At 38.7% G+C, this 14335-nt stretch overlaps 1 protein-coding gene across 2 annotated transcripts in view; it reads right to left on the reverse strand.

The window, feature by feature from the left end:
- The window catches only part of OGFOD3 (2-oxoglutarate and iron dependent oxygenase domain containing 3), a 48896-nt gene that overhangs the window by 23451 nt on the left and 11110 nt on the right, over positions 1–14335 (reverse strand). For both annotated transcript variants that reach the window (XM_075770819.1, XM_075770817.1), the window contains exons 5-7: positions 9616–9680; positions 8977–9033; positions 1140–1293 (exon numbers count right to left, since the gene is read on the reverse strand). In XM_075770819.1, the coding sequence (XP_075626934.1) occupies positions 1140–1293; positions 8977–9033; positions 9616–9680 (276 nt within the window). The remainder of the gene's footprint in view (positions 1–1139; positions 1294–8976; positions 9034–9615; positions 9681–14335) is intronic.

Below are 14335 nucleotides of genomic sequence, written 5' to 3' on the forward strand. Positions count from 1 at the left end.
CTCGTCTTTGCTGTATCAGTGACTGCAAATTCCACCCTGTGTTATTTTCTTCTTTCGAAGAGCGGCTATATCAGTTATCATCACTGTCACCATGTTCTCTAAATTGAAGCTGCTTCTGCCTACATGACAAGAAGGGCACAGGAACTTACACTAACATTGTAAGCAACAGACATAATACTTCCTTCAGCCTGACATTTTCCAGCAAATATTTTCAAGGCAAGGAATATTTCTCTGATTTTTATGGTAGATGTTTCAGTCTATAGACTTCCAGGTACACTATCCACACACACAGACTCTAGCACTGAGGCATAACTTAGATTTTGATGAGTTAAGTTTTATGTGGTTCTACCTTGGGTGATCCATGACTCTAGAGTGACTAGTTTTCAATCCTGAAGACATGAAATGTGGGTATTCTAGGGGTTTTTTTTGGTGGAATTTTTTTTATTTAATTCTTCCATTGTTAGTTTGTATTCTGCTATGCCAAACCTTTGAACTCCATTAAATTCAGAAATAAACTCAATATCAATTCCAAATCATTTAAGTCTATTGAGAAGTGCAAAGTATTAGGCTGTGAGCCTACAGGTAGAGGACTATACAGTTCAGAAAGTCACAATACTTCCATTCTAAAATGAACAAAACATCCAATTATTAAAAGAGGGTACCATATCCCCATTGAAGAACATGCACTAAAAAGCCTCAATTCACATATAACTGAAATGTGATGTTAAGCATTTCTCACGAGTCTCAGATCAACTAACAACAGTGATTGACTGACCAGTGGCATAGCTCCCGCTAGACCTGGCTGAGAGTGAGACGCTAACTGGAAATGTAAGTTTGATGAAACTGAAACACTTTGTAGGTGCAGGTCAATTTAATCAATGTTTCTGACAAAAGAGATTCCTGAGTAGTCATTCACATAATTTATTAATTCTAGCAGAACTAAAGTACAGAAAATAAAATAGAAACATCAACCAGTATATTCCTTTTTAAAACTCACTTATCCTTCCATTAGGTTCATCCCCCAAAGGATTTTTTTTACAAGCACCAGTTTTCAAACATGTTTGACTGATTGTTTAATACAAAATTACTTTAAAGTGATCTAACAGGAAACATTTGCATCCCAGCTGCCTCCTACTTACCTTGTCAACATGTGGGTGCCAGTATTCATCGTGTGTTGTCTTTGCTTCTGTGTTGTTTATTCTCGAGAAGAACGTTGGCTTAGTCAGGTACATAGAAGCAGAGCGGATACCAAACGCCTGAGCAATCCTTTGCTGAACTCTCTGTCTCACATCACTGCAAAGAACACAACACACCAAGTGACACACACCTCTCTCACTCACTGTCATTGCTTCTTTAGAGCTAAGCTTCTTCCTCAGCTGATAAATCACAGGGAACTTACACCCGTACTTTCTCTGTTATTTTTCCTTAACTATACAAGATCTACTACATTAAGAAGAGACACCCTGTGTTTTAGGTTGGGAGTTGTTGGTTTGGGTTTTTTAATTCTCAGAATATCAACAAAAAGAAACCACTTGTCTCCTGTGGCCTAGGTTTTAAAGTTTCTTTGTGTAAGCAGTCTGTTTTCCTGAAAAAAAAAAATCCATACATATCTCACTGTTTATTAACTACTAAGAAGATTAACGTCTTTCACATATATATTTTTAATCCAAAGCAGACAAATAGAGAGTTGTATCTTCATAAAGGATTGCCTCTGAAGAACCTTCTAATTTTAAATTAACTGATAAAGTCCCTGGCACCATGAAACTCAGTCATCTCGGACATCTGTATTGGTATCATGACCACATTTTCCTTAAATATGAATGCAAGATGTCTTTCCCAACTGTTTTCAAAGATTTAACCAAACTATTTCTACTTTGACTATTCCTGTGTTTCTTGGGAGACAGAAAGAACAGAACAGGATTTTTATTTTTGTTTTTAAGATTAGGAAAAAAGAAGACTAACAATCACAGATGTGTTACTATACAGAACTGCTTATATAGCAGCATCCATCTTTCAGGCCAGATTTAGCTGCATACAGGGCTAGAATGGGGCCATCTAGAACTGCCAGCCTTACTTCACTCAACGGCACTTTTAAAGAGAAGAGATCTGTGATTAACGAGGAATAACACTGGCATATCCCATCAGTAAACAAATACAGCTACTATTTAACTTTGAGTAAATTTAAAAGGCAGACAAGAGTGCAATAACACAATGAGATTAAATGAAAACATTGGGGTTTAAGATGTAATCCTCGACGCTTCTTAAAATCTCTATATTGTTCCTTCCCAATGTTAACACATTCTTAGTGATTGTATTAATCTTCCTTTTCTTCCTTCCTAAGTGCTTCAAAAGCAGCACACAAACAAGATACTCTGAGTAAACACACTTCTGAAGTTGTGCATGGTGTTACATTTGTAGTTTTGCATCTTTGCTCCACTGGGTAGTACTGAACTTCAGCATAATTTTCAAGAAAGTTTTTTCCCCAAGTATTTCTCTAGGGAACTTAAACAGTGACTAAAAGGAAGTGACAACTAAAACTAGACCTACAGTGTTAGGTTGTGAAAGTCACTTCTTGAAAACTATTTCTACAAGTACTAAAAAAATCCTAAGTATTCATGCTGTTCACATCTTGTCCCTCACCAAAAGTAAAAATAAAAAAACACATACAGATTTGATTTTTAACTTGTCTCACTTTACATTTTTAGGGATCTAAGCTTTAAGGGTCAATTCAAGCTGTTTTACATGTGAAACAGCAAACCATCAAATTAAGTCAGAGCTGAGATTTCCAGGTATTTACATGGCTGCATGAACTGAGGTTTCAAGTTGAGAGCTACACAGTGGTAGAGTTTGCAAAACTGACATCAGGAGAGGATCTACAGGTCCTTCCTCTCATGCCTGTGGGAGCTTGATCTTTCCATCTGTTTTCTTTCCAAGAAGTAGGACTTCAGCAGACTCTGCCTTAGATTTCCCAAAAAGCATTAAATGTAATTACTCATTTCACTCCATCACGAATCGAAGGCAGTTGGCACTTTCAACAACCCAACACAAGAATTAATAACCTAACCCACAAATACTAAAGCAGCATATTCCCTGGCTGACCCTGGGTGGCCAGTTGCATCAGCCAGCTGGAATATATCTACTCTGAAGTAGTTAGGCCACAGTCTTGACATAACTTTAAATCTCCAGTGGTTGTATTACTCTAAGCAGTACTACTTCCTCTTTCAGGCAGATTCCTTTTCCACTTTTAAAAGCTTTCTATTAAGATTTGCTGCCTAGTGTTTACAAGGCTCCATTAAAGCTTCGCTCCTCTTTGAGGCTTACGTGCAATGGCTTTGGGCAAGATCGCATGTTTTACAAACCAAAACAACCAACCTTCCAAAATAATAACCACAAGTCTACCTGGTTTGGACCAATGGGTTATCAAAAGAAAGGAAAATAAACTCAACAGTTTAAGTATGCTGCAAAGAGAAAATAAGCATATTTTTCAGAAGGTAAGGGGGTTTTCCTGTTTATAAATCAAGTAGGCAGGAGAAGTCACGAACAGGAAAACAGATTATGAAGCAGTTGAGGTGGTAGGTCTAAAAGCATGACTATAGGTGCTATCCTGGTCTCATGGAAGCAGCTGCCTTCAGCTGACCTAGGCAGCTGGTTTTGGGGTGTGGAAGCATACTGCTGGCTTCTTGTTTCCCTGGGTGCTACTGGCTTCAAGAATTACTTTTAATCACAGTAGCTTCTTCAAGTGCATGGGGTGACAAGAGGTGCCAACCTTGCATTTCTTCAGTTGACTTCTGTTCTCCTGCCTTTTGCTTCCCAGTGAGCTCTCATCCTACATAGCACAGCATCACTCAAAACTTAATCAAGACAATCATGGTGTATGTAGCAGGCGAACATGAATTTTATGCATACAAGTAATTTACTGTTCAACAAAACAAATGGTACGCTATCAGAAAGTCCCACTGGTTGTAATAGATCTTGGACCAGGCTTCAAAGAACAGTTATTTACCCTTTGCATTTGCAGCTGTGCTAACACATAGTACAGACAGACCATGATGTCATATGTCCAGGGAGCATGTTTAGAGCAACAGCCTTCCTTCAAGAAAGAGGTCACCACGCAAAAAAATACTGACTATTCACATCAGAGCTCCATGAGCAAGAGGGGTTCACTTGACTTGCCTATAATAAAAAGTTAAAAATAACAAAGCAGAAGTAACTTTGCTTCATATGCAGGCTGCAAAGTTGTAAAAAAGTTAAGTCTCATGGGGAGAGGACACTTAATCTTCTAGTTTGTCTTCAGTGCTCTCAGACATATTTGCGAGAGCTGGGGGAACAACCAAATTATTTTTTTAGGGCCTAATCCAGCACATGCTGAAGTCAGTAGGAAGTCATTTATTAATTTCAATGAACTTCAAATCTAACATTGGGTTAGTTTGCTTAGTTTTTTTCTCTAAACACATGTGTAGTGGTCACTGGCAACAAGACTCCTTTCCAGCAAGCTTTGCTCATAAAAAAAGCCCTTCACAGGATGACCTTTGTAAAAAGAAACAGCAGGGACAGAAAGGAAATACTCAAGACTGGATTTTTTTTTCTTCCCCAGCGTACACACATGACAAAAATACATGTACTCTACACTGCTGCAAATTGGGCATTCTCAGAGTTCAGGGTTGAATTCAAGAGGTACAACAGAAACCTGTGTAACACATGATAGAGCAAAGAGTGACAGGACATCTCAGCCTCTATTTCTTCACATCCTGTGGATGCTCTTAGGTTTTAAAGCATAAAATACTATCCTGATACAAAGTGTCATCTGATACACCTCCAAGGAATGCCCGAGCAGTTTATATTCAATGCAAACTATTAAACTGGGAAAACTGTGCCTACAAATATGAACAACATTTATTGCACTATAATGCAGTGCAATAAGTAACCCAATTAGAGAGAATCAACAAGAAAAACTAAAAAAAATAAAATTGCACATCAGTCATGATTACGCTGCAGGTTTCTACTGATGTTTCAGTGAATAACCCATATGGCAAAGATTTGCTGAAAAAGAGCAACACCTTTGAGTGCCTAAATGCTTTTTCTTGCTTGAGTATGTACTGTACTGCTCAAAAGTTACAGACACTCCATGAAATTCCTAGCTGAGCCAGCAGATAAATATTATTTCTACACATAGATAGTGTTTAATAACTACTTTCTAATAACATGGCAGTCAAGTCAAATGCATAGGCACTATAAGAAGAATATGGAAAAACGCAAGAGAAGACTTTCCCAATGCATGCAAACAACAACCAGAACTTCTCACTGTCATATTTAAGTGGCTGCAGTTCAAAATAAGTTTAAGCAAGCCACATAAAGTATAGAAGAACTTAATGCAGGGGGTGGGGGAGAATTAAGGTGCAGAATACTGATCTTACTAGAAAACACTGCATTGCACTGTTGTAACTAATGACAAGAAAATCTTAGCTTGTAGTGATGTCAGAATGTGTAAAAACCCATTCATTTCAAGTTTGGTGCCAAAGATAACAGCGTGCTGCAGGAGGTATGTTTTTTGGGGTGCTTTGTGATAATCGTGGTTACCCTTCGTTCCACAGTCACGTTTACCCCACTGCAGGAGTCATCAACAGGTTGACAAACCTGTCAGTGCAAACATGACCTCTGCTTCAAATTTCATAAGGTATCTCGTGTCCCTCTACGATAGCAAATTAAACACTATACATGGGAATCAAATGTTTACCTTGCAGTAGGAGCAAAGGCATGACTTCTTTTAGAGATCAAAGTGTTCCCTATAATTCTATAAAGCATGTATCTGAACACATGCATCCGTGTACTTCAGCTCATTCTGTGCCCAGTGTATGCCAAATATAGCACGTAGCTGTTTTCAAAAGAAGTATAAGTCACTTCTTAGCCTATAAAAAACCCTCTTCCATACAGTCTGCTTTCCACTAACCTGGCCATTTCAACATTTATCAATAACATGACTGCAAGTTTTTCTTTCCATTCCCTTCCCTGTAATTCCAGATGCAGCCTATATAGGCTATTGGTAAAACACTTAATGACAAATGCATTGTACTTCATGTACAAAACGTACACAATCACCTGACAAGATAAGCCAAATTCCAGCTTAGAAAGTGCTCTCAAGGAAGCAATGAATGAGCTCAGAGATTCTGGCTACCTTGGATCTGGTACAGTAAGAGCCACACTGTTCCCTCAGCCACTTCTCAAATGTGCCAGAAGGAGGAGCCTCCCCTCCCTTCTTGATCCTGGCCCACGCGTTCTTCATGCGTTTTCCTCTGTCCCCCCATATATCAAAAACTTCTGGGAGAGCTCTGCTGTACTATAGCCACAAAGAAAATACTTCTTTATGCTAGAGACTGTAAGCATTCATTTTCACAAACACAGCAACTATTCTATCATTCAAACTGCTTAAAGGGTACCCCTGGCTCTGATCAGATGCACTAAACAGAGCTCTGCTATGGCAATAAATGTAGGAGTACAGCATCCAGTCAACAATTTAAGTAACAAGTGAATCCCTCCCAGAATTTGTCAGCAGCACTCCTTGTACATTTGCACCGAGTCACTGGATAATATCAAAATGCACAGACCATGCTCAGGGAAAGGCAGAACAGAACTCACTGAACAGAGCACATCACCACCTTCTATAAAAGCCGTTACTGAAGTCTATTTTGGACTCAGGGCAATGAGGAGAAAAAAGCCAAAGTAGCTAGAAGTCAAAGGAACATACAAGTTAAGAGAAAGGATGTTCACTAGGTTGTAAAGTTGCCAGCTTAATGTAGCAGCAGCAGCATAAAGGACTGAGTAAAAGAACTTAAAAGTTTCTGTAAGCTACAAGCTCTACCAGACCAGCAAAAAAATGCACTGTTAGGAATCACTGTAAGTGTGATTCAAGTACAGTGACAGGAACACTCAAAGCTTTGCAAAACTATACAGCTTCTCTAGCCCACTTGTCAACATCCCCGCACTGCTCCCCATGAAAAGCACCAAAGGCAGCACAGGCAATGCTCTTCTGCAGCCAGAAAGTTTTAACAGAAGTCACACATTCTGCAGGATGAAGGAAGGAAGAAAGCGTGCTATCAGCTCTCCCTCTGCTCATTCTGTCTCTACCTTAAGTTGTAAGATTTTTGGAATAAATCTTTGATGGTGCCATTTTCTGCTGAAGTCACAACCCTTAAACCAAGCATCCAGATTCAAAGGTCTCTCTTCTAGATAAAGATGCATCTGTTATGTAAAACAAAAGGAATATGCTTGGCAGATGGTGGTTAAAGCGTCAGCCTAGAAACCATAATTGACTCTGAAGCAACATAATTTTGACAGAGACAGTTCAGAAACCAGCCTCCTGGCTCAGAATGCCTACTCAGATTTGTTATTGTTGCAATCAGTGATACTTAGACATGAATTACATTCAGTTATTTCTCTCAAGAGTGGATTTTTAAGTGGACCTTCATAGGTAAGTGAAAGTAATGAAGATAAATACTCCCAAGAATAGCATAAAAATAATTTAAGGACATAAGGTACTACAATCTGTGTTGAAGCACTGCCATTAATATGAACAGAAGCATTTAATAATATATTTTATATTAGATGCATATCCAGCAGACTGAAACATCCCTACATTGGCATGCAAATACCAATGGAATATTGATATTCCCTAGCAGCTGTCATCTCAGTGTAAGAATCAGAAATATTCCATTTTTCAATAATTTTCATTAATTTCTGTTTATGTGAAACAGAAGTATTCTGGGGTAAGACACCCCCTCCATATACTCATGTTATTTCTACAGATTTTTTGTATCTTCTACAGAATGAAAGGCAAAACAAAGACTATTTTCAAGATATTCCCCACTATTTTGGTGGCAGAAACTATGTTTTCTTTATACATTCAGAGTTCAACAATACTCAAGAAAACATCTCATTTTTGTGATTTTTGGGGGTAGAAGTAAACACATTTTAAAGTTCAACTATAAAGACAAAGTATCTAAAACCAGCTGTCAAACAAATAAGCTTTAAGTGGTTAATATTTTAATATAAATAAAATTACTAACAAAACTAATAAACCTATTTGGCTACTTAATAGTACTTCCACCACTAGAGGGAGGTCATATTCCTTCACAAAGGCAGGAAAAAAGACAAAAAGAGTTAAAATGTTCAAGCCAGGTACATTATAAATTATGAGAAAGCAACCAAAATGCATAGCTAAAGATTTATTGTGTCTAGTCAACAAAGAATGCTTGTTCCTAAACTTTGGCCACACACCTTCGCAGACACATGGAACTCATTACGTTTGTTGTCTTCGTTAAGTATATGAACAGGTCTACAGGAAAGCTAAAAGCATCAGATGCCAAAGCTATTACATTATAGCACTATTTCATATTCTGGCTTCTTAGGGGGAAAGTACACTCTGCTTCTCTAGCCAGAAGATTAGTAATTTGAAATCCTTCCACTTCCTGCTTTACCACTTTTAATCTTTTGCTACACTTCACCCAAAAACCCCAAGTTCCTAAGATAATAATAGGATTGGATTGTCTTTATCATCTAACACAACACCTCTTGGATAACGTGTGTGACATAGGAGTTAATGCTAACAGATTTTACATCCCAGCTATACTGTTCCAGCAAACAGCCGCAGAACTCGGATGAAGCAGCTCTCTGCTGGCATCAGCCCCTTACACAGAAAGGGAAACGTGTGGTGCTGCCATCACTCTGGTTACATTTACACCATCAATACTGTCCTGACATTGGTAATGCAGCTAAGTTCAAAGCAGCAAATGTTATTTATCAGGCAGTCACCAAAAGCTTTTACTTATTTTCCTCAAGGCATCTTAGTTCTCAGAGATTACTATTTTAGCTGCAAATTCAATTGTGTGTCCGAATCCAAAGGGCAATCCCCACCCAACTGGTACTCTATAAAAAAATAAGTTATGTTTTGTAGTTCATTCAGCAGTTATTGAAAATCTTTACCGATATAATGCAAAATCCTCTTCTGTGAAGATGTCTTGAATTTTGTTCCCAAAGTACCTGAAAAGTTAAAAACAACAGTCTAAAAGAGGAGTTGCTGAATCAGACTGCTCAAGTAACACCAAGATGCCTTCTCACCTCCATCCATGCTTTACCCACAATCAATAAGTGAAAACAATACCAAAGAAGTCCTACAAATGCTTTTGAGTGTCATGTTCCCAAAGCATCGCTCAAAGATTGTTAAAAGATGAAAGGATCAAGGTGCAGCAACTGATAATGGAATTCCCCAGGCAGGAAGAGAGTCCCCTCCCACACAATGAATAAGCACATGGATTTAAGTCTTTAAGAGTTCAAACTACTTGATTTCTTCTACTGCTGACAAACTAGACTATAACTGTGGAAAAAATACTAATATTTACCCATGCAAAGGTAATGGTAGCTTTCAAAGAGCCCAGCTCAACAAAAGATCGGTTTTCATGCCACAAAAGCTGTTTAACTGGTCATGGAAACTGTGGTGATCTGACCAACTTCTACAGTTTGTCATTACTAACCTCAGCCCACAGGGCTTAAGAAACTTGAAATGGCAATGAGCACTGACGTGTAGGATGACAAGAGAGGCAGCGAGCCACAGTCCCATTTTACCTGTACAGATTAACAAAATGCTTCCCCAGTGAAAGAGCTCCGGAGTGCAAGTCCAAAATTGATGCCTGGGAAAGGAAACAAAAAAGTAGGAAAAAGAGCATGAAAAGGTTTTATCATTATTTAACTATAGCCTTTAATAACTGTCCCAAGTTGGCTCTCACTTCCCACAGCCTCTCAAGTAAAAAAAAATACTAGTTTCTAGCATTTGGGGTCACAATACTAATGGTTGCTTTACAAGTACAAACCTCCCTCAGTTTGCTGTGTAGATACACAAAATATTAACGTATTACAAATAAAGCATAGGACTGCTATTCCCAAGATTCAAGTCTGACACACAGATCTGACACAGAATTCCATGGGCTTCCTCCGTGGGCTGGGAGTAAGACACCATGTTACTGGATCCCTTCTTGAAGATGTTTCCCTTCCACACAAAGATGACTAATTTTCCAATATTTGTGAAGCACTCAAATAGCAGCACTAGTATTTATCTTGCCCAACATTTGTTATTAAAACTTCTCCTCCACCATGAGTTCCTGTATACTTCTCATATTTAATATGGCCACAAAAGTCTGTTTAAAAGAACAATTATAATTCTAAGGCTTACTAGAGCCAAACTTTCTTCTCCCCAATTTCTAAACCGCTGTAAAAGAAAACCAAAGAGTGAAAGGTTTTTACATATGAAAAGTCAATCCATTTCTTCATCCGATTCAAGCCAAACACTTCTGCTGAGCTCAGACCAAGCTAAAAAGATTAGTATTCAGATTTGCCAGGATTGAGAGCTACCTCTCAGGACTCTAAATTATTTCTCTAGCTTGAATAAAGTACACTTTTGTATGTCCCTTGCTGTCCACAAAATACAAGTTTGTTTTGTATCAGTTAAACAGCATTTAAAAATATGACTCCTTAATAGTAGTGTTACTTTTTTTACACTGGAAATATCAAGTAGCAACAGTTAATTAACCTGACCAGCACTAAAGTAATGACATCTTTGATATACAACATCCAGGCAAAAGCACTCATCTTGGAATTTGGCATTTTTTGATGCACCACATACCATTCACATTATTCTAACAAAATCCAAACAATAATACCACTAGGTGAGCTGCCTGGTAAGAATGATAACTTCCATCTTACCAGCAAGAAGAATTTCTGGGCATGGTTGGAACAGTACTGTTTGAAACCACTTCGTATCTTTACCCAAATGCAGACAGGCTGGGGAATGAGCAGCAGCAAATCATCAGCACGGATGTGTCAGAGCTGCAGTGCCAGGCTCGCAATACAGCTTCAACTTCACCCCTAGTCCCAAAGCACTTTTCTCCCTCCTCCTCTGGATCATGCTGGAAGAAGACACCCATGACAATCTCTCAGCAGAAGAAGATTTCTGCAGGCTCAATTGCTCTGAGCTTCAGAGCTGAACCTGAGAAACTCCAGTAGAGTCTCCTTTTAACAGAGACAGTAGCAACCTTCTTTTAATAAATCCACTCAAATAATTTTATTTATCCCTTTAAAAAAAAAATACATAAAGTAACAAGCTATTCAAGTGGACACAGTGTGAGCTTTTTAGACCTCCCCTTCCCACAGTTCTCCAAAAGGTTCAGAGGGCTGTTATGGAAACAAATAATTTCACACTCATGCAAGAGCAGCTCTCCTAATAAGCTTTATTCAAGCTTCAGAAGCAAAATATTTTCATTTATTGGTTTCTGGTTCTGTACAACAATCTAAGCTATAGCTAGAAGAAGTAAAACTGCTCCCATGTAGCTTCAAAAATATGCTTGTGATCATGCTGAAACAGATTATCAGGAGAAGTAGCAGGACACATCTGAAGAGAGGAATTTCATTTAAAAACAAATTGCTGCTCAAATACTTTCAACATGCTTTCCAAATATACACATTTCTTCTCACTCTTTGAGCTCTAGATGATTACAGTTGGGAAGATCCAAAATGACCAAATGAATCCATAAAGGACACCCCCAAGAACTGTAGGTATTCATAGCTGAAAAGCTAATAGCTATGATACAAAGCCTAGAAAAGCCAGATGGAGACAACTGGAAAAGGAATCTAAAAATGAAAGAATGGTCTTCAGGGTTGTTACAGACAGAGGAAAACAACCCTGAAGACCAGACATAGGGACTTGATTACACACGAGCACAGAGCTATTTAACAGCTACCTTGGAAAGCAACTGAAACACATTTATTTTGGCCTCTTATTTCAGAACATTAAACGTTTTCAGCATCAATTCCTACACTGAGAATACCTTGGTGGACGCCTGTGTCAATACCGTTACTTCAAGTTCAGCTATCTGATCGGGGGTCAGCCTGCAGTTCAGGTCAGCGTTCCCACACTGAAAGCTCTACAAAGTTTATCTAAAGACAGCAGGAACACTGCAAACACATACCCACACATCTATTTCCGAGAGATTGTTTAAACAAGGATATTGGGGTACTTCTGTTACAGAAGAAAAATGTTTCTGTTATAGAAAGGAAATTAAGCTTCCTTTAAGAAAAAAGCACAAGTACATGTTTTTGTACTTTCAGTATTATTAGTCTCACATTCTCCACCCTCTCACTGCTAAAAGGATTCAAAAAGAACACGGAAGTATCCGCCGTTTCTCAGTATATGGCAAAAAGGCTCAATTTCCCCATCTTGCAAAGCATGATAGGCCCTGTGCCTTTGATCCTCACTAAAACAGATTGCCAACTGTTAAATATACATTCACTGCTACAGTATTTCCACCTTCTTCCTCCACCCCTTAAAGTTTTTAGTGAGATTTTTAAAGAAAACAGCACACTGCCCAAAACAATGTAAAACTTGCTTTTACTTGTCTACAGAGAACCTAGTGGAGCTCAAAAAAAACCCCCACTCTAACATTCCCCACTCCTGCTGTGGAAATACTCACACACTCGAGAAGAGTGAAGAGCAACAGAGGTTCTATGTGGCCACCCACTCCTGGGCAGCAGCTGTCACTGTGGACACCCTTATGCAGCCCCTCAAAACACGACCAGCTTTAAACACCCTTCCCTACTTGAATCTTGAGATTACAGAGACCAGGGTTACATTCTTAAGGTAATGCCTCTTAAAAGTTACACTGATTAGTTATGAGATGAGTATAATCAATCAAATATATACATCAATGAGACTGGAGGTACAGATTATTACTGTGGAAATTAAATGCAATATTTTGCTACGGTGTCCAGTACAAGTTTACACTAGATACAAATTAGACACAAGCAGTTGCTCTCCAGCTTCCTAGAGTTAAGCCCAGCTACCCACACCAAGACACAGCTGTAGGCAGTGTGCCTTTCACCTTACTAAGTAGGTCTTTCACTCCTCACAGGTATGTGTTTCCCATGCGCTGTCAGGAGACTAATTATGAAGGAAGAAAGCCATGTGGCTTGCTTTTTCTCTTTCCGAGAGATAGGACAAGTACTATGGAGAGGCTTTATCCTCTCCCTGGAAAACACAGAGCTGACAGCATTTTCAGGACTTGAGTTTGGTTGGGAAGGCTGAAAGCAGAATAAGCAGGGATAAATCCTGCAGAAACACTGTTCTGTGCATGGGCTGGTGGGCCCACATCAAACCCCTTGTTTGGCATCACAGCTACACAGGCTGTTTGCTTCTCCTAATGATTCAGAAATTTAGTTTTCCCCTGCAAAAGGGAGGGGTGGGCGGCTGCTGCTGCCAGTCTTGCTGCAACACAGGAAAGAAGCTGCAGCTGACTGGCTGCACCAAGGGATTTCTCTTCTGGGACCTCTAAATAAATGCCAATAGATCTGATAGTAAATGAGTCGTTTCATTTACACTGGAGAGATGTAATGACGGCAGCACCTACGACAACATGAATGAGTCATGACTAGAAAGGTAATGCAAGCAGGGACAGCATGCAAGAAAACATTAGGTAGGGAAGAAAGAGAAAGGTCATTATCTTTGCAAAGAATAAAAAAACTAAGCTGAGGCAAACATCGAGAGAACTAATGCAATTCACATCTTGTCAATGAGGAACAGAGTATAAAACTATTTTACAGACACATACAAGGGAAAGCAGCATACCAGTGGAGAAGATGCTCCTGTTTGGATTCCATTGAAAGTTAGACTAGGAGATTACAGTGGCCTCTGCTAGCCTCACTCTGTGTGTGTACATAAAAAATAAATTTAGGAAAAATTACAAAGAAAAAAAGAATGCTCAGCATGACAACTAGGGCATGACTCCTGGGAGATTTCAATATTCAAATGTTTGCTAGGACTTTCTTAACACAAAAGATGGAAAGAAAAACAAGTTTCTGCGCTGTAATTCAGTCCTCCAAGGATGCAGAAAGGTCAGCAAACAAAGGGAGGAGAGAATTGACAGTCACAAACTGCAAGTTTAGGTCTTTAAATTATTAAATTATATCCAGACACAAATCCATTTCTTTGAATTCAAAATATGAGAAGTATGACAGACAAAAAAAGTCAGACATGTTGCTTAAAAAGGGGTTAAGAAGAAATCAGAGAGAATGAAAATGCAGTCTGCATCCCTGTAGAAATCTGAAGAAGTTTTATTTGGAATAGTGGAGAGATCAAAGTGGCTGAAGAATTAAACAGAAACAAGGAATTATTTAAGGAATTTTTAAGAAAAAAAATAGTCTTAGAACAGACATAATTGGATAGAATTATCCAAACACTCTAAAGCCTAAGAAATTTAAAATAACAAAGCCAGGCTTGAAGCTTGAGAGGCATACAGGC

The sequence above is a fragment of the Balearica regulorum genome, chromosome 18, assembly GCF_011004875.1.
Source record: "Balearica regulorum gibbericeps isolate bBalReg1 chromosome 18, bBalReg1.pri, whole genome shotgun sequence".
Taxonomy (NCBI): Eukaryota; Metazoa; Chordata; class Aves; order Gruiformes; family Gruidae; genus Balearica; species Balearica regulorum.